The sequence below is a fragment of the Haemaphysalis longicornis genome, unplaced genomic scaffold (genome assembly GCF_048455015.1).
Source record: "Haemaphysalis longicornis isolate Haplotype H1 unplaced genomic scaffold, Haemaphysalis longicornis Haplotype H1 scaffold_7, whole genome shotgun sequence".
NCBI classification, from domain to species: domain Eukaryota; kingdom Metazoa; phylum Arthropoda; class Arachnida; order Ixodida; family Ixodidae; genus Haemaphysalis; species Haemaphysalis longicornis.
Genome location: NW_027526422.1, coordinates 74,206,922 through 74,234,430, shown reverse-complemented (window position 1 = coordinate 74,234,430; position 27,509 = coordinate 74,206,922). Strand labels below are relative to the sequence as shown.

General features: G+C 49.6%; 1 protein-coding gene across 1 annotated transcript; it reads right to left on the bottom strand.

The window, feature by feature from the left end:
- Positions 1-221: 221 nt before the first annotated feature.
- Positions 222-26,001, bottom strand: LOC144146357 (sperm-specific sodium:proton exchanger-like). Its single transcript, XM_077678314.1, has 14 exons — positions 25,748-26,001; positions 23,718-23,805; positions 20,259-20,353; positions 19,632-19,692; positions 17,324-17,533; positions 16,107-16,289; positions 15,158-15,322; positions 11,699-11,824; positions 9,949-10,044; positions 8,940-9,119; positions 8,295-8,432; positions 7,805-8,002; positions 1,949-2,110; positions 222-500 (listed from the first exon to the last, which is right to left on the bottom strand). Exons 1-14 carry the CDS (start codon positions 25,999-26,001, stop codon positions 465-467), a joined length of 1,992 nt encoding a protein of 663 aa, XP_077534440.1. The 3' UTR covers positions 222-464.
- Between the last annotated feature and the right edge of the window lie 1,508 nt (positions 26,002-27,509).

The following is a 27,509-nucleotide window of genomic DNA, read 5'->3' as shown; positions in this document are numbered from 1 at the left end:
TGAGAACCACTGGTATAGAGTTATTCGAGGTTGCTGCAACGACACGTTTTGTTTAGCCTTAATTATTTAAGTTGCTCGCACCCGGAAGGCAAGGATCAACATTTAGAAAGGTAGCTCTTATTAACTGCAGATCCAAAGTTTTACAAGGAGCTGAACAAGGAGAATACGGAAGTGAATTAGCAAATCGTTCTTTCGCGTTCGTTTATTAAAACACAGATATTGCCAGTGAAGATGCGGAACCGATGCTGTAACGTGGTGCAGATCGCTCTGAAATTTGCACATGTACTACAAAGAAAACACATATGGAGCAACAAACTATATTTAAATAAAAGCGGTAAAAACGAAAATCCGAGTCCATGATGTGCGTTCAAATGCTACAAAGTAAAATAAAAATAAATAGAACTATACACCCGTGACCACAATGCACGCTCGGACATTCCCTACAGCTCCTCCGCTTGCGTAGGTCACAGCTCTGAATCGTTCTTCTTCAAGAAGGACGCCTGCGAAAAAAAAAAAAAAGAAAAGTCCGTGTACGTTTTCTCACCGGTCGAAATGTGTACCCTTTATTTATATAGACGCTCCGCAAGCGTGCACGCGCGGTTCCACCCGTAGTACTTCGGCGCATTGCCCCAACACTTATCGCAACTTCTGCTTGGGGCCATGGCTGTGCGTGGGGCTGAGAAGGATGAAAAATTGGATTCAAGTTGGGATGGAAACTTTTTGGGAGAAATTTCCAGAGGTAAGGAAGGCGAAGGTGATACTTATAGGGTTCGGCCTTCGGGGGCGTGATTTTAGGCAAGCAATTGATGACATGCATCTAGACGTGCGGTGCTACACACCGAACGACGGTTTAGTGTGACATGACTGCAGCTCCATCTCCTTCGCTCTGTCCTTGCACTTGAATTCGCCTCTGCTCGAACAGCATACCGTATTTTCGTGCATATAACCCACCCATGTATATAATCCACACCACCACTTTCAGCCCACCGGAAAAAAAAAAAAAGTCCTCGCGTATTGCCTGCTCACTTGATACAGGAAAGACTGCACCAAAGCTACTGCTCAAGCAACACGTCACGTACTATGTAGGCGGAAAAAGTGTATATAGAGCAAGTAGGATAAACTGACGGCAAGGCAGAAGTCACAATTCACTAATAAAATTCAGTTGTTAAAGTGCGCTCGTCCTTGTTTTTTCTTCCTTGTTCTTGTATGTTTTGCGCAATCGCTGCCATGGAAGGCTTAGCCAGTGTTACTGCGTAGGAGCTTCACGGCACAACACGTATTGCGTGAAGCTGCACTAAAGGAAAAAACAAAGCGTATTACCCGCACCCCTCCTTTGCCACTGAAATTTTTGCATTTGAGATGCGACTGCATCTCATTCACTCGCCTTGTCCCTCGACACGGCGTTGTTGTCCGCCCACACCCCTTCCCTATTCTCCTCGCCGCGCGAGCTGCGCTCTCCGCCGCTCACCCCCTCTCCTCTCCGATAGCGAACACTCTCTCGCGAGGGGCATTGGATTGGATTCGATTGGGTTGGCTTGGCTTGGATTGGATTAAAGTGGATTGTGTTGGATTGTGTTGCGTCATAGCCGCGCCACGTTGCGTCATAGCCGCGGTCGTTCCAGCACCGGCGTTCCGATTTCGGGCACGTGCATAGACTTGATCTTCGCTGCAAATTGCACGGTGGCCCCGTTACTTCACCATCCACTACCCGTACACTTCAGCGACCACAAGGCCGTCATCGTTAACGTTACGCCGCGTGTTAAATAAAGAATACACCATACGCGTTCCTCACACGTTTCACGCAATTAGAGAATCAACCCAACGGTAACACCAAGTGAACCCGCAAGATGCGTCGCATCTCCACAGGGTTCCCCTCGCGAGAAGGTGGGGTAATTTTTTTTTTTGGTGGGGGGTTATAGGCGCGAAAATACGGTACGCGTATAGATACCTTGGTGAGGTAGGCCTTCTCGTCGAACTGGAAAGGAGAGACGCCGGGGTCGCTGGCCGCGCTGCGCTGCTCCTTGAGCACCCAGTTCACTTCCTCGGGGAGCGTGTACTGCTGGTTGGCGATGATCACCATCACCGGGCACGGCCGGCTGTACACCTCGCCCTGCGGCGGCCGAGCAGCGCACCATTGAGGCTCGCAACGAATCAAGCGAGCCGGGCCGAGTATGCACGTCCCCAGGTTCGAAACTCATCTTGCCACCAAGGGACACCTGAGTTCGGGACACCAACGCGGTCCTCGCTGCGCCACAGCTGTCATCAGGATACTCGGGTACAACTAGCGTCTCTAAATAAAGGCTTTTAGAGTACCAGCACTCTTTCCCTCATTGTTATGTGCCGCCAGGATTTTCATTGGTCGGTCGGTACCACGTGATATTTGTTTACATATGGGCGCAGACATTTTATTTCTGAGCGCCTCTTCTCTCTCTCTCTCTCTCTCTCTCTCTCTCTCTCTCTCTCTCTCTCTCTCTCTCTCTATGCTGCGCTGACGCTAGAGCCGTATTAACTCTGGCTAGAGAGGCCGCTCACACTCTGCCCGTCACAAGCTGCGGCGGTTTCGTTAGGAGAGATGGCAACAGTGCAAGCCAGAAACAAAATGGCCCCCAGACGCTTCCCGGTGCACGAAGTGGCGGTACTCTGAAGCGTAACTTATTTAGTGGCGCTAGGTAGAACCATGGAGGAAGCAAAAGTTGGGAGACGGCGCTACCGGAGAAACGTGAAGCCTATACATAAAAAGTAAAATCGAAGTCGGCCCAGGCGTCACTGCACCACGTGACCCCACCGCGCTGCCGCCGCGAGCTCTTCAATTTCGTCTGCTCGAAACTACTCTGCTGCCCGTTGTCGCGAAGCCTGCTATATGTTGGTTTTTTTCCCACGGCTTTTGTCTTTCGCACATACGCGGCACTCCTGCCCGCATGCGGGAATGAGATCACCGAGCAAACAAATGCAGGAAGGACGGAGAAAAGCTACCGCCAACCAAACACGAGAGATGCGCCGGAATCGGAGACCGCCGCCGCCGCCGGCCCACCCGACCATGGAGGTCACGTGCTGGGCCGACTTCGGCGGCTTGAGAAAGAGAAACGGCGGAGGGAGCGGCTTCAACGGCGGTGGGCTTGCGAAGGCTAGCTGCGTGACGTCATGCCGTCTCCTTACTTTTTCTTCCTCCATGGGTAGAGCTTAAAAACGGCAACGGAACTTGCCGCTGTGCCTCACCACCGCAGCCGGAAGTTACTCCGCGCGGCGCAAGTAGTGCGTTATTGGGAATATTTTGAACATGGCACGAGCAGTTTTCGGAATTTCTTGGTCTTAATATGCTTTTAAACTACAGCGACGACAAGCAAACAACGCGAGAAAAGGCAGAAGATATCACGAATTCATAGCAACCTCCTTTCAAAACGCGCGCGCCCGATGACAATGGGTTCCGTCGCTTAGGCGGAGTGATACGTGCATGAGCTAATGTTCTTAGTTTTCTAAGGGATGCCCTTAGCGCCGAATACTGTTTATACTGTACAGGAAGGGTTAGAAAAGAAACTAGAAGAACGCCAATTAGGGTTCAACCTAACGCATATGTTGTAAGGTTTCACAGCGTATTCTGGGACGGTTATAAGCAGACGACATTGTTCTTTTAGCTGATAACGAGACCGATATGCAACGGCTCATAAATATTAGAAACTAAGGCCCAAGGTTGGTGGCTTCCTATAGGAAGCCGCCAACCTTGGGCTAAATTTTAGTGCCGAAAAATCGGGCATAATGGTTTTCAATGACAGTACCACTGACGCAGTGTCTATCCAGCATGGCGAATTACCCAGAGTGAAGGAATATAAATATTTGGGAGTGTGGATAAACGAAGGGGATAACTACTTAAGAACTCACGAGAAACAACTTAAGGGAATGAAACTTAGAGCTCTGTGGGGGTGTAACAAATATGAAGTAGTGAGCGGAATGTGGGAAGGAGTAATAGTTCCGGGTTTCACATTTGCGAATGCTGTACTCTGCTTAAAATCAGACGTTCTATCAGGCCTTGAAGGGAACCAGCGAACGGTAGGCCGTTTGGCCTAACGAAGCAGTGCAGGGAGATATGGGATGGGCGTCGTTTGAAGTTCGAGAAGCGCAGAGCAAAATATGTTTTGAGATGAGGTTGAGAGCAATTGATCAACGTAGGTGGGCAGCTAATGTTTTTAGGTACCTATACTTGAAAAGCGTGGACACGCAGCGGTTAAGGAAGACTAGAAGGCCAACGATGAAATACTGAAAGTACAGTGGAGAATCCAAAACAGCCAAGGTAACCAAAAAAGAGGCAAGGCAGATAGAAACGAGTAAACGGAGAAAAAGAAATGGAAGCTAAAACGTCGTTAGAGATGTACAGGGCTGAGAAATTGGACATCAGAAAGGAAAATTTCTGCGATAATTTCCGCGGCAGTGTTTTGCTTTTTGAGGCTAGAGCAGGTTGCTTGCGAACTAAGAGCTTTGTGGGGAAGTAATCACAAAATGATGGTGTATGCGTGGTCTGCGGAAAAGACAGAAACTATACGGCATATAGTGTTAGAATGCGAGGGTATTCATCCAAATCTACATGAGGGAAATATTCGGCTTCCCGAAGCCCTAGGATTTAAATGTATCAGAGAGGAAGTTAACTTCAAGGCTGTCAAGGCGACGAAAAGAAGATTAGAATGCTGGTGGACGAAAAGCAGAGAGAGGAATATTGCCTAGGACAGTTACCACCTGTAACAGGAAACAAAAAAGTATTTTGTTGCTAATAAGTTTTTTGTGCCTGTCCTAAGCAGCGCTAGAACTGAACCAAGAGTGGAAAACGTAGGTATATTAGTCCTTTTTGGTAAGATGACACGTCATCACCCCGCTACAAAAGGGAATCAACAGCAATCATGCGTCATCATCAGCTGGTTCCCGAGTATAGTTTAGGACACCAACGCGGTCCTCGCTGCGCCAGAGCTGCCATCACGAGAGGGGAGTCGCCCTAATGTAGATCCTTCGCGATATTGTGCTCCGACAGGTACAAGCCAGGCGCTTCCGGTGTGACGCAGAACGTTAATTAAGCGTGCGTATGTGCCCCATCCCGGCCCTTAACCGACCCAAGAGTTAGGCCAAACCACTCATACTTACAAAAAGAATGCGTAGAATTGAGCAAGCGGAACATTTTACAGTAAAAAAAAAAATGAAGATCAGTCTTGCAAAAAATGTTGCACTGCTGGGGCTCGAACCCAGGCCGTTCGCGTTAAAACTCGCAGTTCTACCCAATGGGCTACTGAGGCTGAATTACAGAGCTTTTTAGCAGTTTTTTCACTGAAGGTCTTCGAGAAGTTGCTCTAAATAATAGAAGGAGGGCTAGAAAGTGAACCAGCAGGTGGTGTAGGGGCGGAGACGCGCGTCAGTCGAGGCTTGGTGTAGGGCAACGTTTAAACGTTGGTGTAGGGTGCGTACTGGAAGTGGCGGGCTTGCATCCACGGGCAACAGGGGATGAAACCTCACAAATCCTTCACTGTGCGTGGGAAACGAAGAAGCGTGTGACAAGATCAAGTCACGAAGTAAGCGAGCTTTTTGTGTCGAGACTGCATTCCGCAGGCCTGAGTGGCGCACTTTTAGCCAGATATTGTTGAGGGGTTTCCATCCGGTCACGGAACAAGTGGTATAGTCCTGGTTCTTGGTCTTGTCGCGGAGCGAGCCGCTGCTCTCAAGACGAGCATAGAAGTCTTGAGGGGGGGATGGGGCGGTGTTTTGAAAAGCGTAGATGCTCCGCTGCGGTCTGGTCGTGGCAGTTGAAGACATGTAGAGCTTTGTTGATTGATTGATTGTAGGGTTTTAACGCGCCGACGCAGCGCAGGCGATGAGGCGCGCCGTAGTGGAGGGCTCCGGATTAATTTTGACCACCTGGGGATCTTGAACGTGCGCCGGAAATCTCGTACACACGGGCGCTTTTGCTTTTAGCCTGTAGAGCTTCGTGGCGATTGCAATATGGGAACTTGAGCTGTAGGCACGGACTCAGACTGGGCTGTGCGATTAGCGGTTTTGAGAAACCAAGGCCAAGGCAGAGGACTATTCTTGGGTGATGGAAGAAATCAAAGCTTAGGGAAACGCAATCGGTATACCACATGCGTTGCTGAAGGCAGGGCTCAAGCTAGGGTGTTCTGGCGCCACTGGTCGTCGACCAGCAGTGGCGTACAGTCTAAATTGACAACAGGAATACAGCATAAACCCAACAAGAATTCCGTCGTACGACAAAAAATTTGTTGTGACAACAGAATCACTGCTGTTACGACAAAGCCATCTGTTGCTACGACACACATTCATGTCGTCACGACAAAATCAATTTTCTCACCGACAAACATTCCTGTAGTCATAACAGAAGTACCTGTTGCTACGACAGCCATCATACTGTCGTGACAGCCAGCTGCCAGAGTCACGAGACAAGCATACAACAAGACGACAGTACGACACGCAGAAATACGACAACCTATAGGAATTTTCCTTGTCGTCATTTTTGACTGGGGTACGTCGTCGTTTAATTAAAGAAATCAGCGGTTGTCTCGATGTTAGGTTAAAAGAAATAGTTAGGAAGTCATTAGGAAAGGAGCAGAGCTACGGAACAGCGCACGTTTATGATCGCCATGTGAGGCGCCCTTGCTCGGCTTCCCCACACGGCTCTAGCTTCACGAAAATTGGGGTAACATTCTTGCTTAAGCCTTTGATTTGTTACAACTCAAGGTGACATCGTTTTAAACAAAGTAATTGAACCTCTTGCCACTGTAGAACTCTGACTGCAGCGTGATCTTCAATTCATTTTCTCTAAAAAACTTATCGCAGATTTAATTAAACGGTGGCTGTCGCTCGACCGTGAAATCTGGGCTATCAACGTTATCAAGATTCGTAGATTAGTTAGGTTAGCGGAACATATGAGACGACGTGTGTGTGAGAGTGTGGGGATTTTTCGCTTTCTTTTGTACTGAGTGAGAGGGAGGGGAGAGGGTGTCTCATCTGCGCCTGCGCCGCTTTGACTGCAAAACTATTAATGCAGTTTCCACAAATAAACATAAATATTGCAGGTCGAGTGGCTGCACTCCTGTTTCTGTTTTCTTTTTGTTCTGTATGCAGCGTTACTCACACTGAATCGTTCTCGAAATCAAGAACCAACAGGGCCAGCTTCCGTAGTTATATAGCTTAGGTTAAATTTTGCGCTGTCCACAACCGTTGCAAGACAGCGCAAAAAAGACAGAATCATAGGCAAAACGGACAATACAACGAGAAAAGAAAATAACGCCTCTTTCGTCTTGTCTGTGTCCCCGCCTTCTCAGCTCTCTTCTGCATTGCAACCACACAAACTCTTGGCTTTCCTTACTAATCCCGACCGCTACAATTGAGCGATGTGTGATGCGAGCCGGCTCCAGGTGCTGTAAACCTATCTCACAGCGTGGCGTCAGAAAAAATGCCTTGCCGACGACTGCACTTGAAATTTAAAAAAAAAAGAACGCCCTTAAAAAATGAAATGCAAACGCTATGACAAAAATCAAACATAACGAAAGTAAGGTCACAGAACAACAAAAAATAGCAGAAGCCACTTTCAATGGCGGCACCACAGTATTTTAGGCATTCCAGCTGTGAATTAGTAGAGTTCCGTCCCTTTGTTCACAGTCATCGAGTCCCAAGAGAAAATGGCAGCTGGGTTCCGCTGGTTTATGGGTTAATTCCCAACTGCGACAGCTACCAATTTCTCTTGCATGGGGTACGTCTGATTGCCCTAAGGTCAGTTCCGACGCCTATAGGGTAAGGGAATTTCGCGCATGCGTACGGGGAAGATGATCTTGGTGACGGTGCGGGGGATGTACATGGGCGCCAGGTACTCCTCCTCGGTGGCGGCGTCCATGATGCGGCCCTGGATGAGCAGCAGGTCCTCGATGTCGGCGCTCACGCTGAACTGCTTGGCGTTCATCAGGTCCGGCATCTGCATCCGCTCCAGACGGTTGTGCACCTTCTCCGTCGGCCACGTCTGCATCGGAGGGTATATTTATTTAGACGTCCGCCTTCTCCAGGACAATTAACATACACTCGTTCTCCCCCCGAAGATAATGCCAGTTGTTAGGCTGTATACTGTCGCTGACGTAACCAGCTATTACCCGTACACTTTCGTAATAGCCTCTACAAAAATAGTAAGATGACCATTTACCTGGGGGTGCTTCTTGCACTTGTACCGTGGTATCACTAGTGCGCCTAGTAGCTGCGTTATGGCAGTGCGATACGATACCGCATATATAACAGAGGGTGCACTGCAGGTACCATACCTGGTACTGCTGCTGCGACTGGAGCAGCGGCGTGCTGAGCGTGGAACAGATGTGGTACCAGAGCTGGTAACGGAAGCTGGGCCACGAGGTGAACACGTCCAGAGCCTCCAGCAGTCGCTCCTTTGGGATGAGGTACGCCTGCACGCACGCACAAACGGACCGGCACAAGTACACTGACGATACGATTCACGAACGGCGCCGGCTGTCATCCCTGCCGGGAACCCCACGCGGTATAGCTCAATCCAAACTGTCCACCCAACGAGAATACAAAAGGTTCTGAACGGCGCGCGCCGAACCTCTTGCGCACCACGTATAGGACTAATAAAACCTTTTCTTGACGCATCCAACCGAGATCGTCCCTGCTTTGAGACAAGAAGACGTCCCCAGCACTACCACACCGATATGTGCTAGAACTATGTGCAAGTCATGCGTACCGAACAAAGTAAAACTGGTAATCTGGAAGATGGTGCACAATGATGTAAGTGGATAAGGATGCACATCGAAGCAGTAGAGTATACAAGCAAAATACAAAATCTTTCGTGCTTAATTAATTAATTAACTTAATTAATTAGCGTACTCTCGTAGCAGCGGCACGTGAGACGCGTTGAGTAGACCTCAAAGGTGCGCGCATGACGGAGGGCTCACGTTGACGGCAGTCTCGGCTGTGACCGTTGTGACGCAGGGCTCGTCCGAGACGATGCTCAGCGTGCCGATGATGTCGGGCGCCATGATGTAGTCCTCGAAGTAGCCGTCGCTGTAGAAGTACAGGAACGAGGCTGTGTTGGGAAGCGACCCGTCCAGGTTCTCCATCACCTCGCCGGACACCTGCGCCATGCATGCGGGCCGCTCAACTCGTTGTCGGGCCTATCTTGGACAGCTAAATCGTCGGAGTTGTTTGATCAGAGTCATGTTTGGGCCTTCGTGCTTCCTTTATTGTTAGCTGCACAGGGAGCGTGAAACAAAATACATATACTGGTGAACAGAAGCTACATATGGAAGAAAAAAACTTTCCTTTCTAAAGAAAGGAAAGTTCCTTTTTTAAAGAAAGTTGAAAGAAGCGCGAAAGCTTACTCACATCAAAACTGCGCCAAACGAGTGCCAAAACCTTCGCTGAAAGTGCGTACTTATCGATGGTTAAACCTTCAAAAACCCTGATCGCAAACAAAGAACGCACCCATGCGACGATTTTTCGCGCGCTAAGTAAACGCATCTACGAACGATATAAGTGCATGCCGATACACAGTTTATGAGATAAAGCTACGCTATTGTACTCCTGCTTCGTGATCGACGCGTATATTGTCTTATCTAGAACCGTTCCTGTTTCGCGATTTCCAGGTAACCGTTCTAACACAATTGAAGTCGATCCGGTTTCACGCACGCGCCGTCTGTCCAGAAATCTAATTATCAGAGCTCTTCAGTCGACCAACCGTGGTCTGTGGGGAAATACAGCAGTTTTTTGATACGACGGCATCTTAAAATCATCACTTTGCGTAGGTCTACATCCACGCTAATTCAGTTCATCCGTAAATGCCATGACGCGCTTCCATGGGAATGCGAGCGTAACAAGCTAAAAGTGTCTCTAAAGGGACTGGGAGCAGAAGTACATCGAAACGAGTATACGCAGTATCGCGAGCATTCGGAACCCCGCGCTCACCTTTGCGATGCCGGAAGTGGTGACCACAATGGAGGTGTCCTCGTTTTCGCGTATGATCGCCGCGCCGGGCTCGTACGAAACCGGGCGGATGGACATCTGCGAATGGACAGCGCGGTCGGCGTGCGCATTTACGCTCATTGGGTCGCCTGAGGGAATAATGCAACCGGGGATACAGTGGAATCTCGATAAACGGAAATCGCACAGAAGCCTGTAAGTTGGTTGGTTTTGTATTCAGATAACGCAAAAAAAAAAAAATCTCGGTAATCAGAACTAAAATTTCCGCGTCAACGGGTAAAAGGAACCAGAAATGTAACTCCTTGTGAAACCCATTGGCACGAGAATCAGCTTTTTACGGTACCGGCTGTTTCGTTTTTTTTCTTCTCTTCCTCCATGCTTTTTTTAGCCACGTTGACCTCGTAAGCCCCCTCTCGTCAGTGGTCAGCCATACAACGTATGCACCATCGCGGTTCTTATTCCAGTGGTTCGGTCTCGATTCAAGACGCCGAGTCCCAGGGCTCACCTCCTGTCGCCTCATTCGTGCCATGGTGGTGCTATTCGCGCTTCATTATCGCGTTGCCGTATTCTAAATTTGGTGGCTCGTAAGCACTCGCGAAGTTGAGGCCTCTGGCTTCCGTGAAGATGAAGTTGCAAGGACTCAAACAAAAATAATTGATGCATTTGCAGTGCACCGCGACTCATTTTTTGCCAAATCAACTTTGTGAATGTTGTGCCTAAACCTCTTTTAGTTTTCTTTCTTTCTGAAAAAACTATCATCTGTATTCACCTTCTGGTGCTTAGAGTTCCATGAAATGGTGTTAAGAGTGCGTACGCACATAAATTTGCACTTTCACACATCTATCTCAGTAAACGGAACTCCTGTTAAACGGAACGAATTTTTTCGGTCTTTTGAAGTTCCGTTTATCGAGAGTCTACTGTATACCAATCTTGAAGTGTAAGTCAAGCTAGTATCGTTCACTCGAATTGCTCTTCCAGGCTCTCGTACTAGCCACTGCCTCTTTCAGAGGTAAAGATCGGGCCGCCTTCGAACAGATCGACAGGAGCTGCAAAGAGACGCCGTGTCTTAAACCAGAGAATGCTTGTTAACCTGGACATGAAACATTACAGTCTTCACTCGCACCAGGCGCTATTACCGCCTCGTAAAGGAAGTGCTGTTTGTAGCCCAGCCGTGAAACATTTGGAAAGTGTGCGCGTTTTTAACCTTTCTTAACGTTATTAACGCTTGCTAGGCCCAGTCCGTCGTGCATTTATTTAAGAATTTCTAATGCTCTTTTTTTCGCGTTTGAATAGAAAATCTTGAAAGCTAAATCTCTCTGTCTCTCTCTCTCTCAGGCACTGTGGGGCCCCTCCACATAGCGGCGGATGGCCGGCTCTTCTTCCATCGCCAGGGTCTAACCATGGTGTAAGAATCCGCGGGCGCGAAGGCAACCATATATTCATACCACAAGCTAGGTACAGCACTGCGGAGGCTACATTGCTGTCAACAGTCCGCCCACTGAGCCCGCCTAACTCACCCTGAATGGGGGCTTGAAATGACGTTCCCTTCTCCCCTCTCGGCAGGCAGAACCGCAAGGCCCCGGCGCCTTTTGTCGCTTCCTTCACGGTGAGTTAAGCGTGCACGCTCAGTGGGCGGCCTGTTGACAACAATGTAGCCTCCGCAGTGGTGCACCTAGCTTGTGGAATGAACTACAGGTGAGAGGCCAAGGAGAGAAGAGGAGTAGTGTTTTCGCACCGCCAGGAACTGCCTGAGCTGGTCGGTGGCCATCCAGGGCACGGCTCGCAGCACGGCGATGGGCTTGTAGCTGCTGGGAAAGCTGCACGGCGCCGACGCCACCTGCTGCATCGCCTCCTGGGTCGCCTGCACGCGCCGGACATTGGGGATCAGTTCCTCCCGCCGCGGAAGAACGACGGATTATTAAAGCGAAGCTTTACTACTTTCGTCCAGCGATTTCGTGGAGGATGCGCAAATGAGCTTTTGACCGGAGACACACCCCCGGCGCCACACCCCTCAAAGCGCATCACGTATTCGCAGGGTCCGCTGTCGGCGCTGCGCACAAGGCCACGCTTTCAGTGGTTCTGTGCCGAACGAGCTGCGGTCGCCGACGCCGCTGCGGCCGAGGCAGCCGGCCACCCCCGCAGCCTCCCATGCATGCGCCTCGCGCCCGGCGAAGAGAAACGCCGCGTTCGTCCGGCCTCGTTCTGCGAGCGTTGCACGGAACCTAACGGCTTTGAGACGTGGTCGGCAATACAGCTAAATAAAAGGGTAACCAAGCGAAACCAAGACTCAACCAGACTAAGCCAAGCTTTTACTTTGCATATCCAAGGTTAGCTGAGCTAAGCCGCAGCCATTTTTTTTTCTGCTATTCTGTAGTATATGAGAAATTTTCGCGAATGCGTCATCGTGACCGAAAGTTTTTTTTTGTTGTTGTTGGCCGTGAAAGTTATCGCGCAATTCCGCAAACCGCCCGTTGAATAGGGCAACCCAGCTGTTCAACGGGGCAAACCAATAATAAAAAAAGTCTCAGGTCAAGACGGCGAATTGGCGGAAAATTCCAGTATCCGAAATTCCCCTCCACCTCTCCCCGGAGCAACGATTGAGCGGCATTTGAGGATTGAAAATCTGGAGATTGGTACCGAGTTTCGCTTTATCCCAAGTCGACCAAAGCTTTCCTTCGCTTTATTAACACTGCCGTTTTGTGTGATTGATTGGCTGCCTGAACGCCTCTCACTGCACACGCGTCCCCAAACCCGTGTATGGGCTGTCGTAGACCTTTTTACGATTGCTTTCGAACCGCAATATAACGCAATTTGAAATTGTCGCGGCAATAGCGGTTGGCTGAGGGAAACTATTGGCCAATGTACAGCTAACACTGCATTGACATGCCGCATTCACCTCCGCGCATGCAGTGGTTCAAGAGCCACTTTGCTACGTATATGCACTAATCCCAGGTGCAGCTTTCCGGCTCATCACAGTTTTTTAGGACTGATTATAATACTATGCAGTTGTTTGGCGTTACGCAAAGTATTTTCGCATTACTATTGCTCAAGGAAACAGATTGTTTTGCACGCAGTTCCAAGCTCAAGCGATGATTCTACCTGATTTCACTGATATTGAAGTAACGAGGCGTTAACTCTATGGGCAGGGACCTTTAACGACGCATTGCACAGAGTGTTGAACATTCTGTAAAACGTTTTTTCAGTGTTCGTATTCAAAGTTAATCAGGCTTGCGCTACGCAAAATATCACTTTTCTGCAAGTAGTTTTTGAAGGAATTCCGTCCTTTTGGACGAGATTACTCGAGATAAGAGCCCAAATATCCAGACCCGCAGAGAAAAAGGAAATGAACCCAGTTTCAACGTTTTCTCTAACCTCGGAGACCCGTGCCGCATCGCTAATGGAGTTTTCCGTGGCGGCTCAGCGCAGTGGCTATTATCGAGTCAAGACAACAACGCACCAAAGCTAAATTCATATGGCTACACTAAGCAGCTTCTTTCACTGCTCCTCATACCTCAAGACATACAAAAAACTGGCTAATGTCCAACTGAAATAAGCGATAAGTCTTACCGCAATTGCTATACATGTCGGCGTGTAATTAGAGCCACTGCGCGTGCGTGGGAAGCATACCGGTGGCCACCTCGATCATCTTAAATTCAATACGTGACTAACAGTACTCGTGTCCGAGATCGGTAAACAATTCTTGAAATTTCAACAGTTTTGTTGGGAATGCTTCGCCCTTGAGGAGTGTGAGGTTTCCTCTCAGAAGTGCCTCCGCAAGCACCGGCGCGTGAGGCGGCAGTGTCACGCGTCTCCAAGATTCAAAAGATGTTTTTGCAGTCGCACTTCATGTTGCCGTGCGTCGTAATTGTTCCCGCATTGCGTGCCACATTCCGCAAACAGCGGCGCTTGTTTATGCACGACTGTGCTTCAGCGAAATGGCAGTGCTACCAAACAACGTGATGCACTTGCACGGCTACGGTTCGACGCCATTATTAGATGGCAACCGCTAGTGGCGCGACATTTGGGACTTGCGGCAACACGCAGGTCCCCTAAATATGCATTGGGTGGGGCCAGTATGTTACAGCCTACCAGGGCTGGCGCGTGACTATGGGAGCGTATGATCGGCTGCGCTTGGCCTGAGAGTGGAGCTTGCTATAGTTACATGCGCACAACCGCCCACCGTTCGCGGCCTGCCTTACCGTTGCAGCAACGTCCACTAAAATAGCTTGCTGGCTCCGTCCCGGAACCATGGCGTTATATTTGAGCGACTATTGTTGCAAATGCGCGGTAACTTATTTTTTCGCTTGCCGGGCTGTGGATGTGGCCCCCCTGGCAGGTCGTCCATCTTGTAAGAAGCAACGCGAGTTTGATTAGGCTGAAGTTTTCGAGTTGTAGCTTACCAGGTACGAGAGTCGTCGTCCTGTACAATAAAATTTCTGTTGACTGCGACGTCGATACGCCTCATAAAGCTTCGCTAAACTCATTCGGCAACATCGCTTTTGTTCCTGTTAGACCGATGCATTGGGTCAGCACAGTGCATGCCTATAATTGTGGCTACTTTTACGATAAATTGTTACTGTAATAAAGAATGGTTAATTTAAAGCCCGTCACTCGAATAGCAAGTTCGTAACTGGCGAGAACATCGATTCCTGCCAAAAAAAGAAGTGTACGAAGGAGATAGTCTCTCAAAAGAAGCACGGTTGAACGTTGCGTTTAGGACCGCTACAAACCATCCATTTTCTACGCCCTTTTGTAGCGTGAGACACCGGCCGAGGTTGAGCAGTTTCGCGTGGATCCTGGAGAGCCGTGCTGCGCATGCGCGAGGTGCAGTGACGTCTCACGGCGCACAGCTTGGATTGGATTAGATTGGATTGGATTGGATTGGAAATCGTTTTAGCAGCAGTATACGATAATGAGCTAATGTATACCAGGAAATCTAAGAATAACCAGCTGAACCTTAGCTCACGCTACGTATACCCTGGTATAGCCGAGCTAACTGCTAATTTTTTTCGTACCTCCCTTTACGCTTGCACAGTTCCTACATAAGGAATATTTGCTGAAAGTGCGTGAGATGACCGGAGATAACTCGTTGGATGTGACGCGCACGGGCAACGGCGTGCTTGTGGAAGTCCTGCCACCGCAAATATGGCCCCACCACCATATATACAGTGAGTGCTGTCGGGCGTGTACGTGCCGTGACCATCTTTCTGTGCTCGGTGGCGTCCATGGCGCCGTTGTGGAGCAGCGCGTCGATGTGGCGGCGCACGTCGTTGAGGATGCTCTGGCAGGCCTGGCGGCTCTTGAAGGCGACCGCCACGCCCGGGTACTTGCTGTGCACCTCCACCACCTGCCGGAGCAGCTGCGCACGCGCGTATACCGCCATCGACAGATAATTAAGCGAGACTGAACGAACGCGGTCTTTTCACAGCGCTGCAGGGAGCCAGCAGTATCTGGGGGAAGCAATGCAGAGTATGATGGGAAAAATCTGTATGTCAGCATTGTGGGCCTTGAGGGAACAACACGCAGGAAGCTTACGCACTGCTGCACAGAAGCTTCTGCGCGTAGTGCCAGACGTCAACTCCAGAAGAAGAAGGGGGCGTCAAATATTACTTGCGCTATGTAAACTTAAAGGGATTTTGCAGCACGTTTTTCAACTTGTTTCGAAATCCTGAATGCTTGCAGAACGTAGTCAACCAATACATCCAGTACTTAGATTAGGTGGTCGCAAAGTACCTCAGCCAAAAGCTACTGATCCATGCCCATCAGATAACTTGTAAACTCTCTCAAAATATTTTTGTCTCTTTCCCGAGTCTTGACGCCATTTCAACGCTGGAACTACATAATTATAGCGGCGTAGCGGATATTGGCCGGATTTTCTTCAGTTGCAGCAATGAACGCATTCGATAGCAATTTTAAAAAGGATGACACAAAAGCAAAGCAGAAACGGAAGACGCATCTTCTGGGACGAGCAAATCACGCAGCGCCGCTTTGTGCTGGTGATAGCGTTCCCAGTGCTTCCAGACGCGAAGGAGAGAGTCAAAGCCTTTATCCGAAGTGTTGCAGGGTCCCTTTAAAATTTTAAGGCTGGACTAAGTAAGGCAGTCCTGAATATCGCGGACACCCCGTGGCAGAAGATGCCGTACCTCTAGGCGGTTCTCGCCGGCGTGCGTGCGTATCTGGTCGGCCATGATCTCGTCGACCGTTTTCCAGATGTTCTCGCGCACGTCTTCCTCGCCCTTGATGAGCGCGAGGCCGGTCTCGTAGGCCGTGTAGATGATGGAGTCCATGTACTGGTGGATCAAGCCGATGACCAGCCAGAACAGCTCCTGCGATCACCCGCACCTGGTTATCGGAATTGGCCGTACACTGCACGTTGCCACTTATTTATCTTGGTACTTAAGAAATCGTTGATGTCTCCCGAACGGAACCTAGAATGCTCAACGAAAAGGGAGTTCTTTCGCTTACATGATTACCAAACGCACTTTGCATGCGAAACTTGCAATCTGTAGAATTTTTGAAAACAACAGCCAGAGTGGAGAAAAATAAGTTGTAGCAAACGCCTTAATACCGACTTAAATGTGACTAGGAGCTCGGACATATGACGCCAGGCTATTTCAAGCGAGCGCAGGTTTTGTCTAGCTATTCTGCGTTGAGGAACATTGTCCAGTATTGAAGGTGACTGCAGCTGGTTCTGACTTAGCACGACGTGTAGGTATACTTGGATGGGGACCAATTTGGCGGCAATTGCATTTAGTATCTACATGTAGTGCGGGTGACAGACAACAGGCGGACAACCCATTTAACCGAAAGGCTACCAATGGACCGTTAACGACCAAGGGACCGACCAAGGGACACGATTGTGGAATGAACTAAGAAGATGGATGTAGCGTCACTAAATAAGCTACGCTTAAGAATACCGCCACTTCGGGCACCCGGAAGCATCTGGGGGCCATTTTGTTTCTGGCTTGCAGTGTTGCCATCTCTCCCAACGAAACCGCCACCGGTTGTGACGGGCAGAGTGTGACCGGCCGCTTAGCGTCCGCGCAGCAGAGAGAAAGGGAGAGGGAGAGACGCCCAGAAACAAAATGGCTGCGCCCATATATGTATAAACAAATATCACGTGGTGCCGACCGACCAATGAAAATCCTGGTGGCACATAACAAAAAGAGAAAAGAGTGCCTATACTCTAAAAGTCTTTATTTAGTGACGCTAGATGGATGGAAATGGCTGTGCCCTGCCGTGGGCATTAACAGGCTGCTGCTGCTGATGATGATGATCACGATGGCATTTCTCTTTCGCACAGTGACGCTGACTACGTCGCTGTGCCTGCACAACCCTTTTAGTACACGGCGGCGCGTACCTCGGCGTACTGCGTGAGGTGCACTAGCCGGAGCATCATGGCGCAGAGGAAGAACACGGCGAGCGCGAACTCGAGAGCGGTGCCGAGGGGCTCGTGGAAGGCCACGAAGGCCACCTGGAGGCCGTAGAGTCCGGCGCAGGCCACCACCAGCATCAGGTCCAGGAGGTTGTACTTCTCGATGCGCACGAAGCGCTGGCCGTACACGAACACCTGCGACCACCGGTCGAGACCATTGCTTGGAAAGGAATGTGGGCGACGTGGCCGAACAATTGCGATCGCAAAAATAGTCCTAATTGGACACGTGTGACTCGGCGACTATTAGTTGCTAATATGGTGGGCGCCTGAACTTTCCCTTTAGGAGTGGAGCGCGGTAGCCGAGGAAGAGCGTAGATGTGCCATCCGCACCTACGTGTACACCTGTATACGTCGCATTCGTTGTGAAACTACCGACCAACGAGGATTTTCGCGTCGTGGCACCGACGCCGGCTTTTATACGACTCGAGCCTCTTAGCGGTATCGCATTACAATTTGAAATGTATTTTACCTCACGATATTAACAGTGCAGTTCCTTTGCTGTAGAAGCGATGGCTGCTGTCACCTAGGCCAAGTTTAGCGAATTACAGCAAGCGAGGAGCGATGCATGTTGATACATAGCGCAATCTAAGCGCATTCAAGCCATCGAAGAGACGCGATCCAAGGGCCATAGCGGCACGAGGAACGAGCGTATTCGAATACACTGTGTAACTACTGGAATAGGGCGTCATATATTGGGAAGTCCAAACTATTTCGGCCGGCGGCAAAAGCAAACGTTCGAGAAAATGTCACAGTTGTGTTGACCTTCATACACGATTCGAACAGACCCTGATAACTTTATTTTGTATTTGATGGCCCGGGTAGCAAGGAATGCCCTTCGCGCTCTCTCGGTGATGGTTTGAGTCCATGATGGACGGTAGATAGCTTTTAAAACTACAGGGGACAACCACAGTGCGGAAAGAACGCACGAGTGAAGCGCGACAGGAGGAACTTGGGGTCCCTTGTGGAAACAAAGTTACTTCTTCTGGCCTCCACAAGAAAAGCAGAGCCAGGATCAAAACCGCAACGTCCTTGTGCTCAGCAGCCTCAGCCAATAATAAGCCATCGCGCGGTGGGTATAAGTGCGCAGACAGCTAGCACGCACCATGACGGACATCTCGGTGGCGAAGGCGGCCAGGTAGGCGGTCTCCAGGTACAGGGTCATGTGCTCCTTCCGCTGGCCGTAGAAGTCGAGCACCAGCAGGCCCCCGAGGCACGAGCCGCAACTCAGGGTGACTCCGCACTGCGCCAGGTCGTAGTAGGGGTGCTCGAAGAACTCGATCACTTGCTCGCGGAAGCTCATCTCGAACGTGAACTCGCCGCCCTCGTCGTCGTCGATTAGCGCGGCGAAGCCGAACTCGTCTGCGCTGCTGCCGCTCTTCAGCACCGACTTCTGCACGCGTTTGGCGCGGCGGCGGCGGCTGCAGTTGCGCTGTTCGGACAAAGCGTGCATAGACGAGCGATAGCCGAGAGTGGTGGTTTCATCGTACGCACAGACATGAATTCGTTGAGAAACGGGATCTGACTTGCAGATACAAGCTTCCGAGACGAAGGTATACAGCCCATCGCGTGCATTACGCAAGATCGTAGTCGTCATTACGGAGCTAATTGTGAACTGCGACGCTAGCGCTTGGTCCGCTGCCGTTTAGATCTGTCAACTCAGTACTCCTGGTCTGGATATATTTGTTCAGACTGATGTTACGGCGAAACGCGTTTAGTATAAAAATTGATAAATATATTGATAAATAAAGAAATATATATATTTCCCCCCACTCTGGGCGCGTGTTTTTCTTTCTTTCTTTCTTCTGTGTATTAAAAAAAATGTTTACTTCATTAACCGTAGTGAAAAAGGAAAGAGCCTAACCACACCCCTATGCCTCCTTTGGCGTTGTAGACTGCTGCCCTATCTTTCTGTATTTCCTCAACGAGCCCCTCATTTCCTTACTATATATATATATATATATATATATATATATATATATATATATATATATATATATATATATATATATAGACAGATACGCGAACGTTCGCATTCTTTGTCCGTTGTCCTTCTGCTTATTCATGTCCTTCTTTCCCTCTAGTGCACGCTGTACGTATAACACGTTTTCAAGTGTCGTAACTTGTCGTGGGAAGTTACCATTCGTGGCTTGGTGCATACGCTTTGCTAAGCGCGGCAGAATGCGTGTCCGGAAGTCTGGTTAAACGCGATGCGTGCACGCCAGGTGCTACGTACCAGCCAATTGATCCAGGCAGGCACGGCTATGAGCTGCCGAATCATGTCAATGTTGAGGTACCTGTTAAAGTAAAAGGGTTATGTTAGGTAATTCGGAATTAAATATTGCGCAGCATTAAGCCTCATTTTTGGACGCTGAGACTAATGTCTTGAGTGTATATTATAATGAAGCCCTCCTTATAATGCCAGGGATGACTTCAAAATCATATGTTTGCTTAAACAGTTAAAATTAGTTGCATCGTGGGGGTATGGAAAAAGCGCCAGCAGCCCTCATCTTGTACCTAGGCATACTGGCCTTTTCGTCATAGCTTCTCAATCTGATATATGGCAGAACAATAACGACGCTTACTTACGTATCGGCAAGGGGCTTGCCTTCATCGGTGCAAGATACTCGGAAGGCAAGACCCTTGCCGATACGTAAGTAAGCGTCGTTGTCATTGTCCACCGAGTGGGCCATTTCTACTTTATCTTTTTGGCTTTTCTAGATACTCAACAATGCACACATACATACACACATGCACATAAATGCATGCATACTGTAGCGTGTGCATCGGCGCCTTCACGACAATACACACACAGATGCGTACATACATACACATGCATGCATTATAGTGGTCGATTGCTTACGTCTTGCTTTCGTAAGGATACTGCAAGGCCGCGAGAAGGCGTGCTTCGGTCTTCTTTTGGATCATGCCAGACTTGTACTGCTTTTGGTAGCTGACCTGTGAAATAATGAATTGATGGGGAAATGTCCTTAGCGGCATATACAGCTTACCTATACACATCGCATTGCGTTAGACTTGCGTAAACACCAAATGCAATGCGGTTGCAGATGTGTAGGTATCACCTGCCGCGGTGGCTCAGTGGCTATGGTGTTGTGCTGCTGAGCACAAGGACGCGGGTTCGATTCCCAACCGCGGCGGCCGCTTTTCTGGTAACGCGAAAAGCGAGAACGCCCCTGTGTTCGAGCTGTCGGCGCACGTTAAAGATCCCCAGGTGTTCAAAATTAATCCGGAGCCCTCCACTGCGGCGCTCCTCGTCACCTGGGTAGCGTCGGCGCGTTAAAACCTTCAATCAATCAATCAACCAATCAATCTTTTCTGAGTTATGCTTATACAGTTTGTTTTGCTTGTCTTTATCTTTAAGTTCCAGGTGTCACACCAACGAGATATAGCAAAAAGCGAAGAATTTAGTTTTAATTGGTCCTAGGTATCACGCACGATTCAATAAACAACGCTTACATTTATTGATTGTAGGGTTAACCCTACAACGCACGTGTAACGCGGTACACACCGGCCGAAAAGTTTAGGCATAAAGTTCAGTGTTTTGGGAGTATACCACGCGCAGTAATTTTTACTTTTGCTACACGGAGCGCCACACGGGACGTAGGCGAAGTAACATAAATAGCACTGCACGCACGTAGGGTTAACCTATCGAATTTAGTTTAATCCCATCAGAGGTTACATGATGGGGGCCGGGGTCGGAGTAAAAACTATACCACGCGCCAGTCTCAAAGAGCCACGACCCCCCCCCCCCCCCCAACCTCCCGGCAACAAAAGGCTATACTGTAAAATAATAGGGCGCTAATCAGACGAGGACGAAGATAAACACAAACGGCATATACGGGCACCATGTATTCGTCATTTGTGTCTATCGTCGTCGCCTGATTTTATTTTAACTGCAGACACAAACCAACTAGCTCAACAAGTTTTGTTAACAACGACTACAGCTATGCGCATGTTAATATGCTCTCATTGACGGATTTTGTGAGCGGAATTATTATTTTGCCTAAGCTTTGTTTGTGCAGGGCTGCATGTTTTACAATAAAAAAGTAGCCAACAAGCCTACAGAGGCAGCTGTCGCTACATTATTGTCGCCTTTATTGTCACCTTTACTTATTGTCACCTTTATTTGTCCTTGGTGGCCATTTCGAGCATACGCTACCATGTTGGTTTGAAAATGCAAATTACTAAAACACACTGATTGGTAGGTTACGTTAGACTGCATTGCTACTTTTGGTGCGTATGTTCAACGCAACGGTTTCTCCTTTCTTCCTGCGCATAATACATCGTTTACGATGGGTTTTATTTTGTTTGAGAGGTTCTAAGGTATACATTTATCGTCTAATAGTTTTTTTTTATTTTTATCTCCGCCCGGCAACATGCATCATACTATCTACATCGGCGACACACCCATTGCCTCACACTGTGGCCATATTCTTGTACTAGGTGTTCCACTCGCTAGCCACCAGTGCTCGGCAATGGATAACGCAGCTGCGCAAAAACTGGAAACCGATGCTGCCCCTAATCTCTTGCCTTTCCAACAAATTTGGCGGCGCTAACCATCGGCGTGTCTCACGCTCTCAAGGGCAGTAGCCGTCGGTCGTCTGACTGATGGTGCCCCGGCTTATGACATCTCTTCGACTCACAAGAAGCACTCAGCGGTGCTTTGCCGGGCCATGCTTCGTACGGTCACTGGACTTCCGAGGCGTTCTCGCATTGAGGCCCTTGAACGGGCTGTCCCGGTCTCTACGATGGGAGAGCTCCTTGCGAAATCCATACAACATCGGCTTCGGCGGACACTAACACAACAGGGGACTCCACTCTGTGCGTAGGAAGAACGTGTACCTCCAGTACTTCCGTCGGCCTCACCAACCCCTCCCCCTTGGTCAAGCCCGCCTGTTGCAGTTGCTCACCAACGAACAGGAATTCCGCGTTCCCGTTGTACTGCTCGTGAAAAGGCCCTTCAGCGCGTCCTCGCAGCGGAATTGCCGGACGAGGTCGATATTTTTACGGATGCTAACCTCTCCTTTTCCCATATGGGCCTGGCCTGACGTTTCCCAGATCGACCGGACCTGGACGGCTTCCTCACACTTCACGCTTTTAACTCGTCCCCGCCCTGGAAGTGAAACTCCAGAGCATCCTTACCGCACTGGATCATTTGGCCTTCACTATTGCAAACCCGCCACCTCCACGCATCCGAATTCTCACAGACTCTCACAAAGCCCTCTAAAGAGCTGCGCAAGCCCTTCACCGATCATCCAACAGTGCACCGAATACAACACATGACCACCATTCTGGCCCGTAATGGGGTCACTACCCGTTTGGCATGGGTGCTGGGTCACACGGATCCGGATGGAGGCAACCAGGCTGCCCATGATGCAGCACGGGGGCGTCTTGATAGTACCCTCCCCTGGTTGAAAACGCGTCACCCCCCTCCCCCTGCCCTCCCCTTCAACTTGATCACGCACGCCAGGCACGGAAGTGCCTTCTTTCTTCCGTCACCCCTCCTGGCTACCTGGTTCTGACTCCCCCGATGCCTCGCTCTGCGGAACTATTCGTCAACAAAGCTAGGACCAACGCAACCCTGACACCCCACATCACTAGAAAATGTATTTCCCCAACCGGGTCTCCACCTAATTACTGTCCCCACTGCCGGGTGACCGTATTCGCCACCCTTGACCGACTAATCCGGCGCTGCTCCGCGTTTTCACTGTACTGGCCTATCCTCACCAATGCTATATGCCTCCCGATTCCTCACAAGATGACCCTCCATTTAAAGATCCTAATTTTCTCAGAGCCCTCGGGCTGTTCGGCGTAGAGAGTGGTCTGTCAAGATTAGTGTAGACTGGGGCGTGAAAATTCCCTAGTATAGATCTTCACCCCTTAGCCTGGCCTCCGCGGCGTAAAGGGAACTCCTGTGCGGTCTTCATGGACGCATCTTCATGGACGCTTCTTCTTCACCTGGGCTACTCCTTTCTTCCCCTCCTTTCCCTACCCATATGCCGCATGGCCTTCCCTAAAATAACAAAGGACTATATATATATATATATATATATATATATAGCAACAACAAACTTCGCGGCATTCTCTTCCTTTCAACGAACAGCCATGAATTACGGCGGGCAGCCAACGGCTTTCCCGAGGCGCCCCTGGATGAAACGGGCCAGCCCCAGCGGTTCTCACTCTTCTACCCACTATTTACGCATCAACGATCAAGGCCCCTAATTGACTTACAAGGGGCAGAGTTGTTTTCTTAAGATTTAGGGAGCGCCGTACAAATTCTCGCGAACAGTGGTGAACGTACCCGCTGTATACGAATGGCGTTTTCAACGGCGAACTCGTAGGCTTTCACGTTCTCGACCTCCTGCTCCACATTTAAGTCATCGCCTTGGCTGTCGTTCTGCGAGTAACGAACGTCTTTGGGTTAGCACGTATAACGGGAACAAAGGCTAACGGACACCCTGGTCAGTGTAGCTGTCTTCAAGCAGTAACTATTGAAATAGTGCGAAATACCGGGAAGGTTGCGCGCGCGGACTTGCGCATGTGCAACGCTGGACCGCTGGGTCTTTAAATAGGATCGCTAGCAACCCCACTGAGAACATTTTAAAATCATAAAGAATCGCCGCCAATTCACCTGTTTACTTTATTATAATCTACGCTGCTTGGTTGAAGTTTGCGCTAAAACACGTATCGTGTTATTACAAGGCCGCTTTTTGAATGAATACATGAGTTTTTTCTACATAGTCACTGTAATTAACACTGATAAACTTGCTTTAAACAACTTGTTCGTCGTGAATACGACCGACTGCACTGGTGTACGGTGTGACTCTAAGAGTAATCGATATAGGCTGGGCTTTGGTCATAGCCACGACGTTATCAAGTATCTACAAGTTTTTAGGGGCTGGGGCTGTTGGCGTCTCCTGTCGTCGTCGTAATTGTCGTCTCATGTAGTCACAGCACTAAAACACCGGAAAATCGTTTATGCCTCGTGCTAGAACGTAACGCTCACTAAAAAAACACCGGGACACTCGTTTACGCCTCGCGCTGCAGGACGCTTCGTAACGCTCACAAAAAAACAAAACAAAACAAAAACAGCGGGACACTCGTTTATGCCTCGCGCTGGAAAGCTTCGTCCTTCGAATACACGAGACTTTTACAGCAAAGCTGTGTACCTCTACTCCTCAACGGTTTTATCTCCGTTGGCGAAAACGCCCAGGCGCCAAGAATACGTTTATACACTGCAGGCTTCGCCCCTCTCCAGGTTTCACGTTAGTGGAGCTGGCCCGGGATTTTTTTTCTCCGCCTATACATCGTGTGGAAGCGAAGTCAACTTTAATTGCAACCTGCCCTCCAAATCACGTAATCGCCTACGCGTTATTTTCAAAATAATTCTTGGTCGTCGTTAGTGCTGCTGTGTACCACGCGCTGAACCACGTGCCTTCGGAAACACGGAATCACAAAAATGAATCAAAACAGGAACTACCGAACCAAAACTTCGAAGCCGGAACTTCGGAACCGGAACTTCGGAACCAAACCACATGCCAGCATGCCGCGCGGACTTCTTTATTGTCATGTTGTCGATTGCCCTATCTGCAGTTCCGTCGCCCCCAAGTTTGATCCCTCAGGCTCCAAATATCCGAAATGCCATGGGCATCCTAATTTTGCGTTTGCACTTTTTAAAACACCTACAAATGGACGGTTTGGTAATGCGCGCGTGGGCTGCAGAGCAAACCTTACGCAACGGAATTGTTTTCGTTGCTGAACCGCTAGCTCCCAATGGAAGGCGGGGCCGCGGATTTTCGGCCCCCAAGGATTAAAAAAAGGCAGGAATCCTGCAGGAACTTGGTGCGTTTAAATTATTGCTGCACAGATCTCGCTCCACAAGAGCCGGGGCGGTGCACAAACGAGCAGGCCATCTTAGCAAAACATTCTTTGCGTTGTCAAAAAAAAAAAAAAAAAAAAAAGGCCCGTGCATGCGTATACAGAAACCTTATTCTTCCGTCACCTCTGTTTTCCCGATCGTGGCCGTTGCAGGTAGCCGATCGCGGAGGCCACGTCCCGATGTGATCGTTGTAGCAATCCGCCACCAGGGGACTGCGGCCGAGGCTACATCGACGGCCGCCCCGTGGGATAAACCGTGCGCCTCCTCTCTCCTTACGGGGCTGTCGCAGGCGCGCACTACAGCTTTCTACCCAAAATTGCTCTTGTCTGGATCTGCCTAGATCTCCTGTCTAGACAGGATCTAGACAGGAGATCTAGATCTGTCTAGATCTCCTGTCTAGATGATTTGCAGTGTGGAGCCACCAGTTATGGGGGAGGTTGGTTGGCCTCTACGAGGAGCGTACCCTTTGGGCGTCGCGCATGGCGGCCAGCTGCACGGCGGTCGAGCTCCTGGCCGAGAAGCGCCTCGGGTCGGTGATGTAGGTGCGCCCGGTGACCCAGCGCCAGTCGACGGGCACGAAGCGCGACTCGGCGCGCTCCCGCCGCGCGCACACGCGCGATGTGTGCCGCAGGTAGCGCACCGCGTTCTGCAGAGTGATGCGCTCCAGCTCCGAGTCGCTCACGTAGCCTGCACAGCCAGCGGTCATCACGTGAATACCCTAATTTCGCGCGTATAACCCGCGCCAAAAATGCGAAAATTTCAGTGGCAACGTAGGGGTGCGGATATATCATACGCGGGGTTTTTCCTTTAGTGCAGCTTCACGGCAATGCGTGTTGTGCCGTGAAGCTCCTACGCAGTAACACTGACTAAGCCTTCCGTGGCAGCGATTGCGCAAAACATATAAGAACAAGGAAGAAAAAAACAAGGGCGAAAACAAGAAAAAACAAAAACAAACCCAAACAAAATGGATGGAACAGAAGATGACCTTGTGTACAACAGTCAGGACTGCGGCTCAAGTGGTAGCTCTAGGGAGAGCAGTGACACTGAGTGAATTGTTACTTTCGCCTTGCAGTCAGTGTATTCACTTGCTTTTTCTGCTTTTCCGCCTAAATAGTATGTGATGTGTTGCTTGAGCAGTGGCTTTGTTGCAACCTTTCCTGTAACAAATGTGCCGGCAATACGCGAGGATTTTTTTTTGTTTTGTTTTCCGGCGGGCTGGAAGTGGGGGTGCGGATTATATGCAGGGGCGGGTTATACGTGCGAAAACATGGTATACAGAAGTACAAGTTCGGTTCATTCAAGGGATCGCCGCGCCATAGAGACAATCGTGCCAGCTCTAACGGTAGATTTCGAGAAATTAGGCAATGTGGCAGTCACCTTCTTGCCTAGACCTTTTGATGTCACCTATTGGGGCGATTGGTGACTGCCGACCGAAGCATTTGCCAATAAACGAGACTGCGATTGTACGGGTGCATTCGGTTCCGTTTGACACACTGATCAATCCGTTTTTACGAACAACAGGCCCCGAAAATTCGTCCGATCGGGTGGGATTGCGATGGACTCCAGCTGCCGCAAGAAAATCACTGGCGCAATTATGTGCGTTCGTTCCACGACTCGATTATGTCAGTATTAGTATTAGTCAGTATTAGTATTAGTACTCCCGCAGTCAGTATTAGTACTCCCGCTCCCTCAACCCCGCGGCCCAGCGCCACCCTTCAAGGGATTTCGCAACACTTTCGATAAATCATTGTTTCCTTCGCGTCTCGAAGCACTGCGAAAGCTACAGTTGGCGCCAGCACGGAGAGGCACTGCGTGATTTGCTCGTCGCAGGAGTCGTTCCTTCCATTCCTGCTTTGTTTTCATGGCTTCCCCTTTAAAGTGGCTGTAGATTGCGTTTATTGCTGCAACTCAAAGGAAGCGGCCAAGAGGCGAACACTGCTCTAATTACGTAATTTGAGCGCTCAAAGGATGCCAAGACTAGGGAAAGAGAAAAAACTTTGTTTGATTCATCTGTCACAGGAATCGGTAAAACACGAAAGTGAAATGTGCAGCGAAATCTGCAGCTGAGCATGATTTGCGGGTCGGCGGCTGTCTTGTGGGGGTGCGTGGCGAGCGACGTCCTGCTGGCTGGTCACTTCGGCAAAGGTGTACTGGCGTCATTTCCGTGGCGGTTATGACGTCAGTGAAATCTTGGTGTGCACCGGCATAAAACAC

What these genes read in the sequence shown, in the direction of transcription:
- LOC144146357 (XM_077678314.1), bottom strand. Translation starts at nt 26,001, where the DNA reads ATGACCGCTGGCTGTGCAGGCTACGTGAGCGACTCGGAGCTGGAGCGC. An exon ending in AGCACAGAAAGATGGTCACG is followed by an intron (nt 11,825 to 15,157) that starts GCACGTACACGC and finishes CGGCGCGTGCAG; the next exon opens with GCGACCCAGGAGGCGATGCA. An exon ending in AGCTCAGGCAGTTCCTGGCG is followed by an intron (nt 10,045 to 11,698) that starts GTGCGAAAACAC and finishes GTCCATTCGCAG; the next exon opens with ATGTCCATCCGCCCGGTTTC.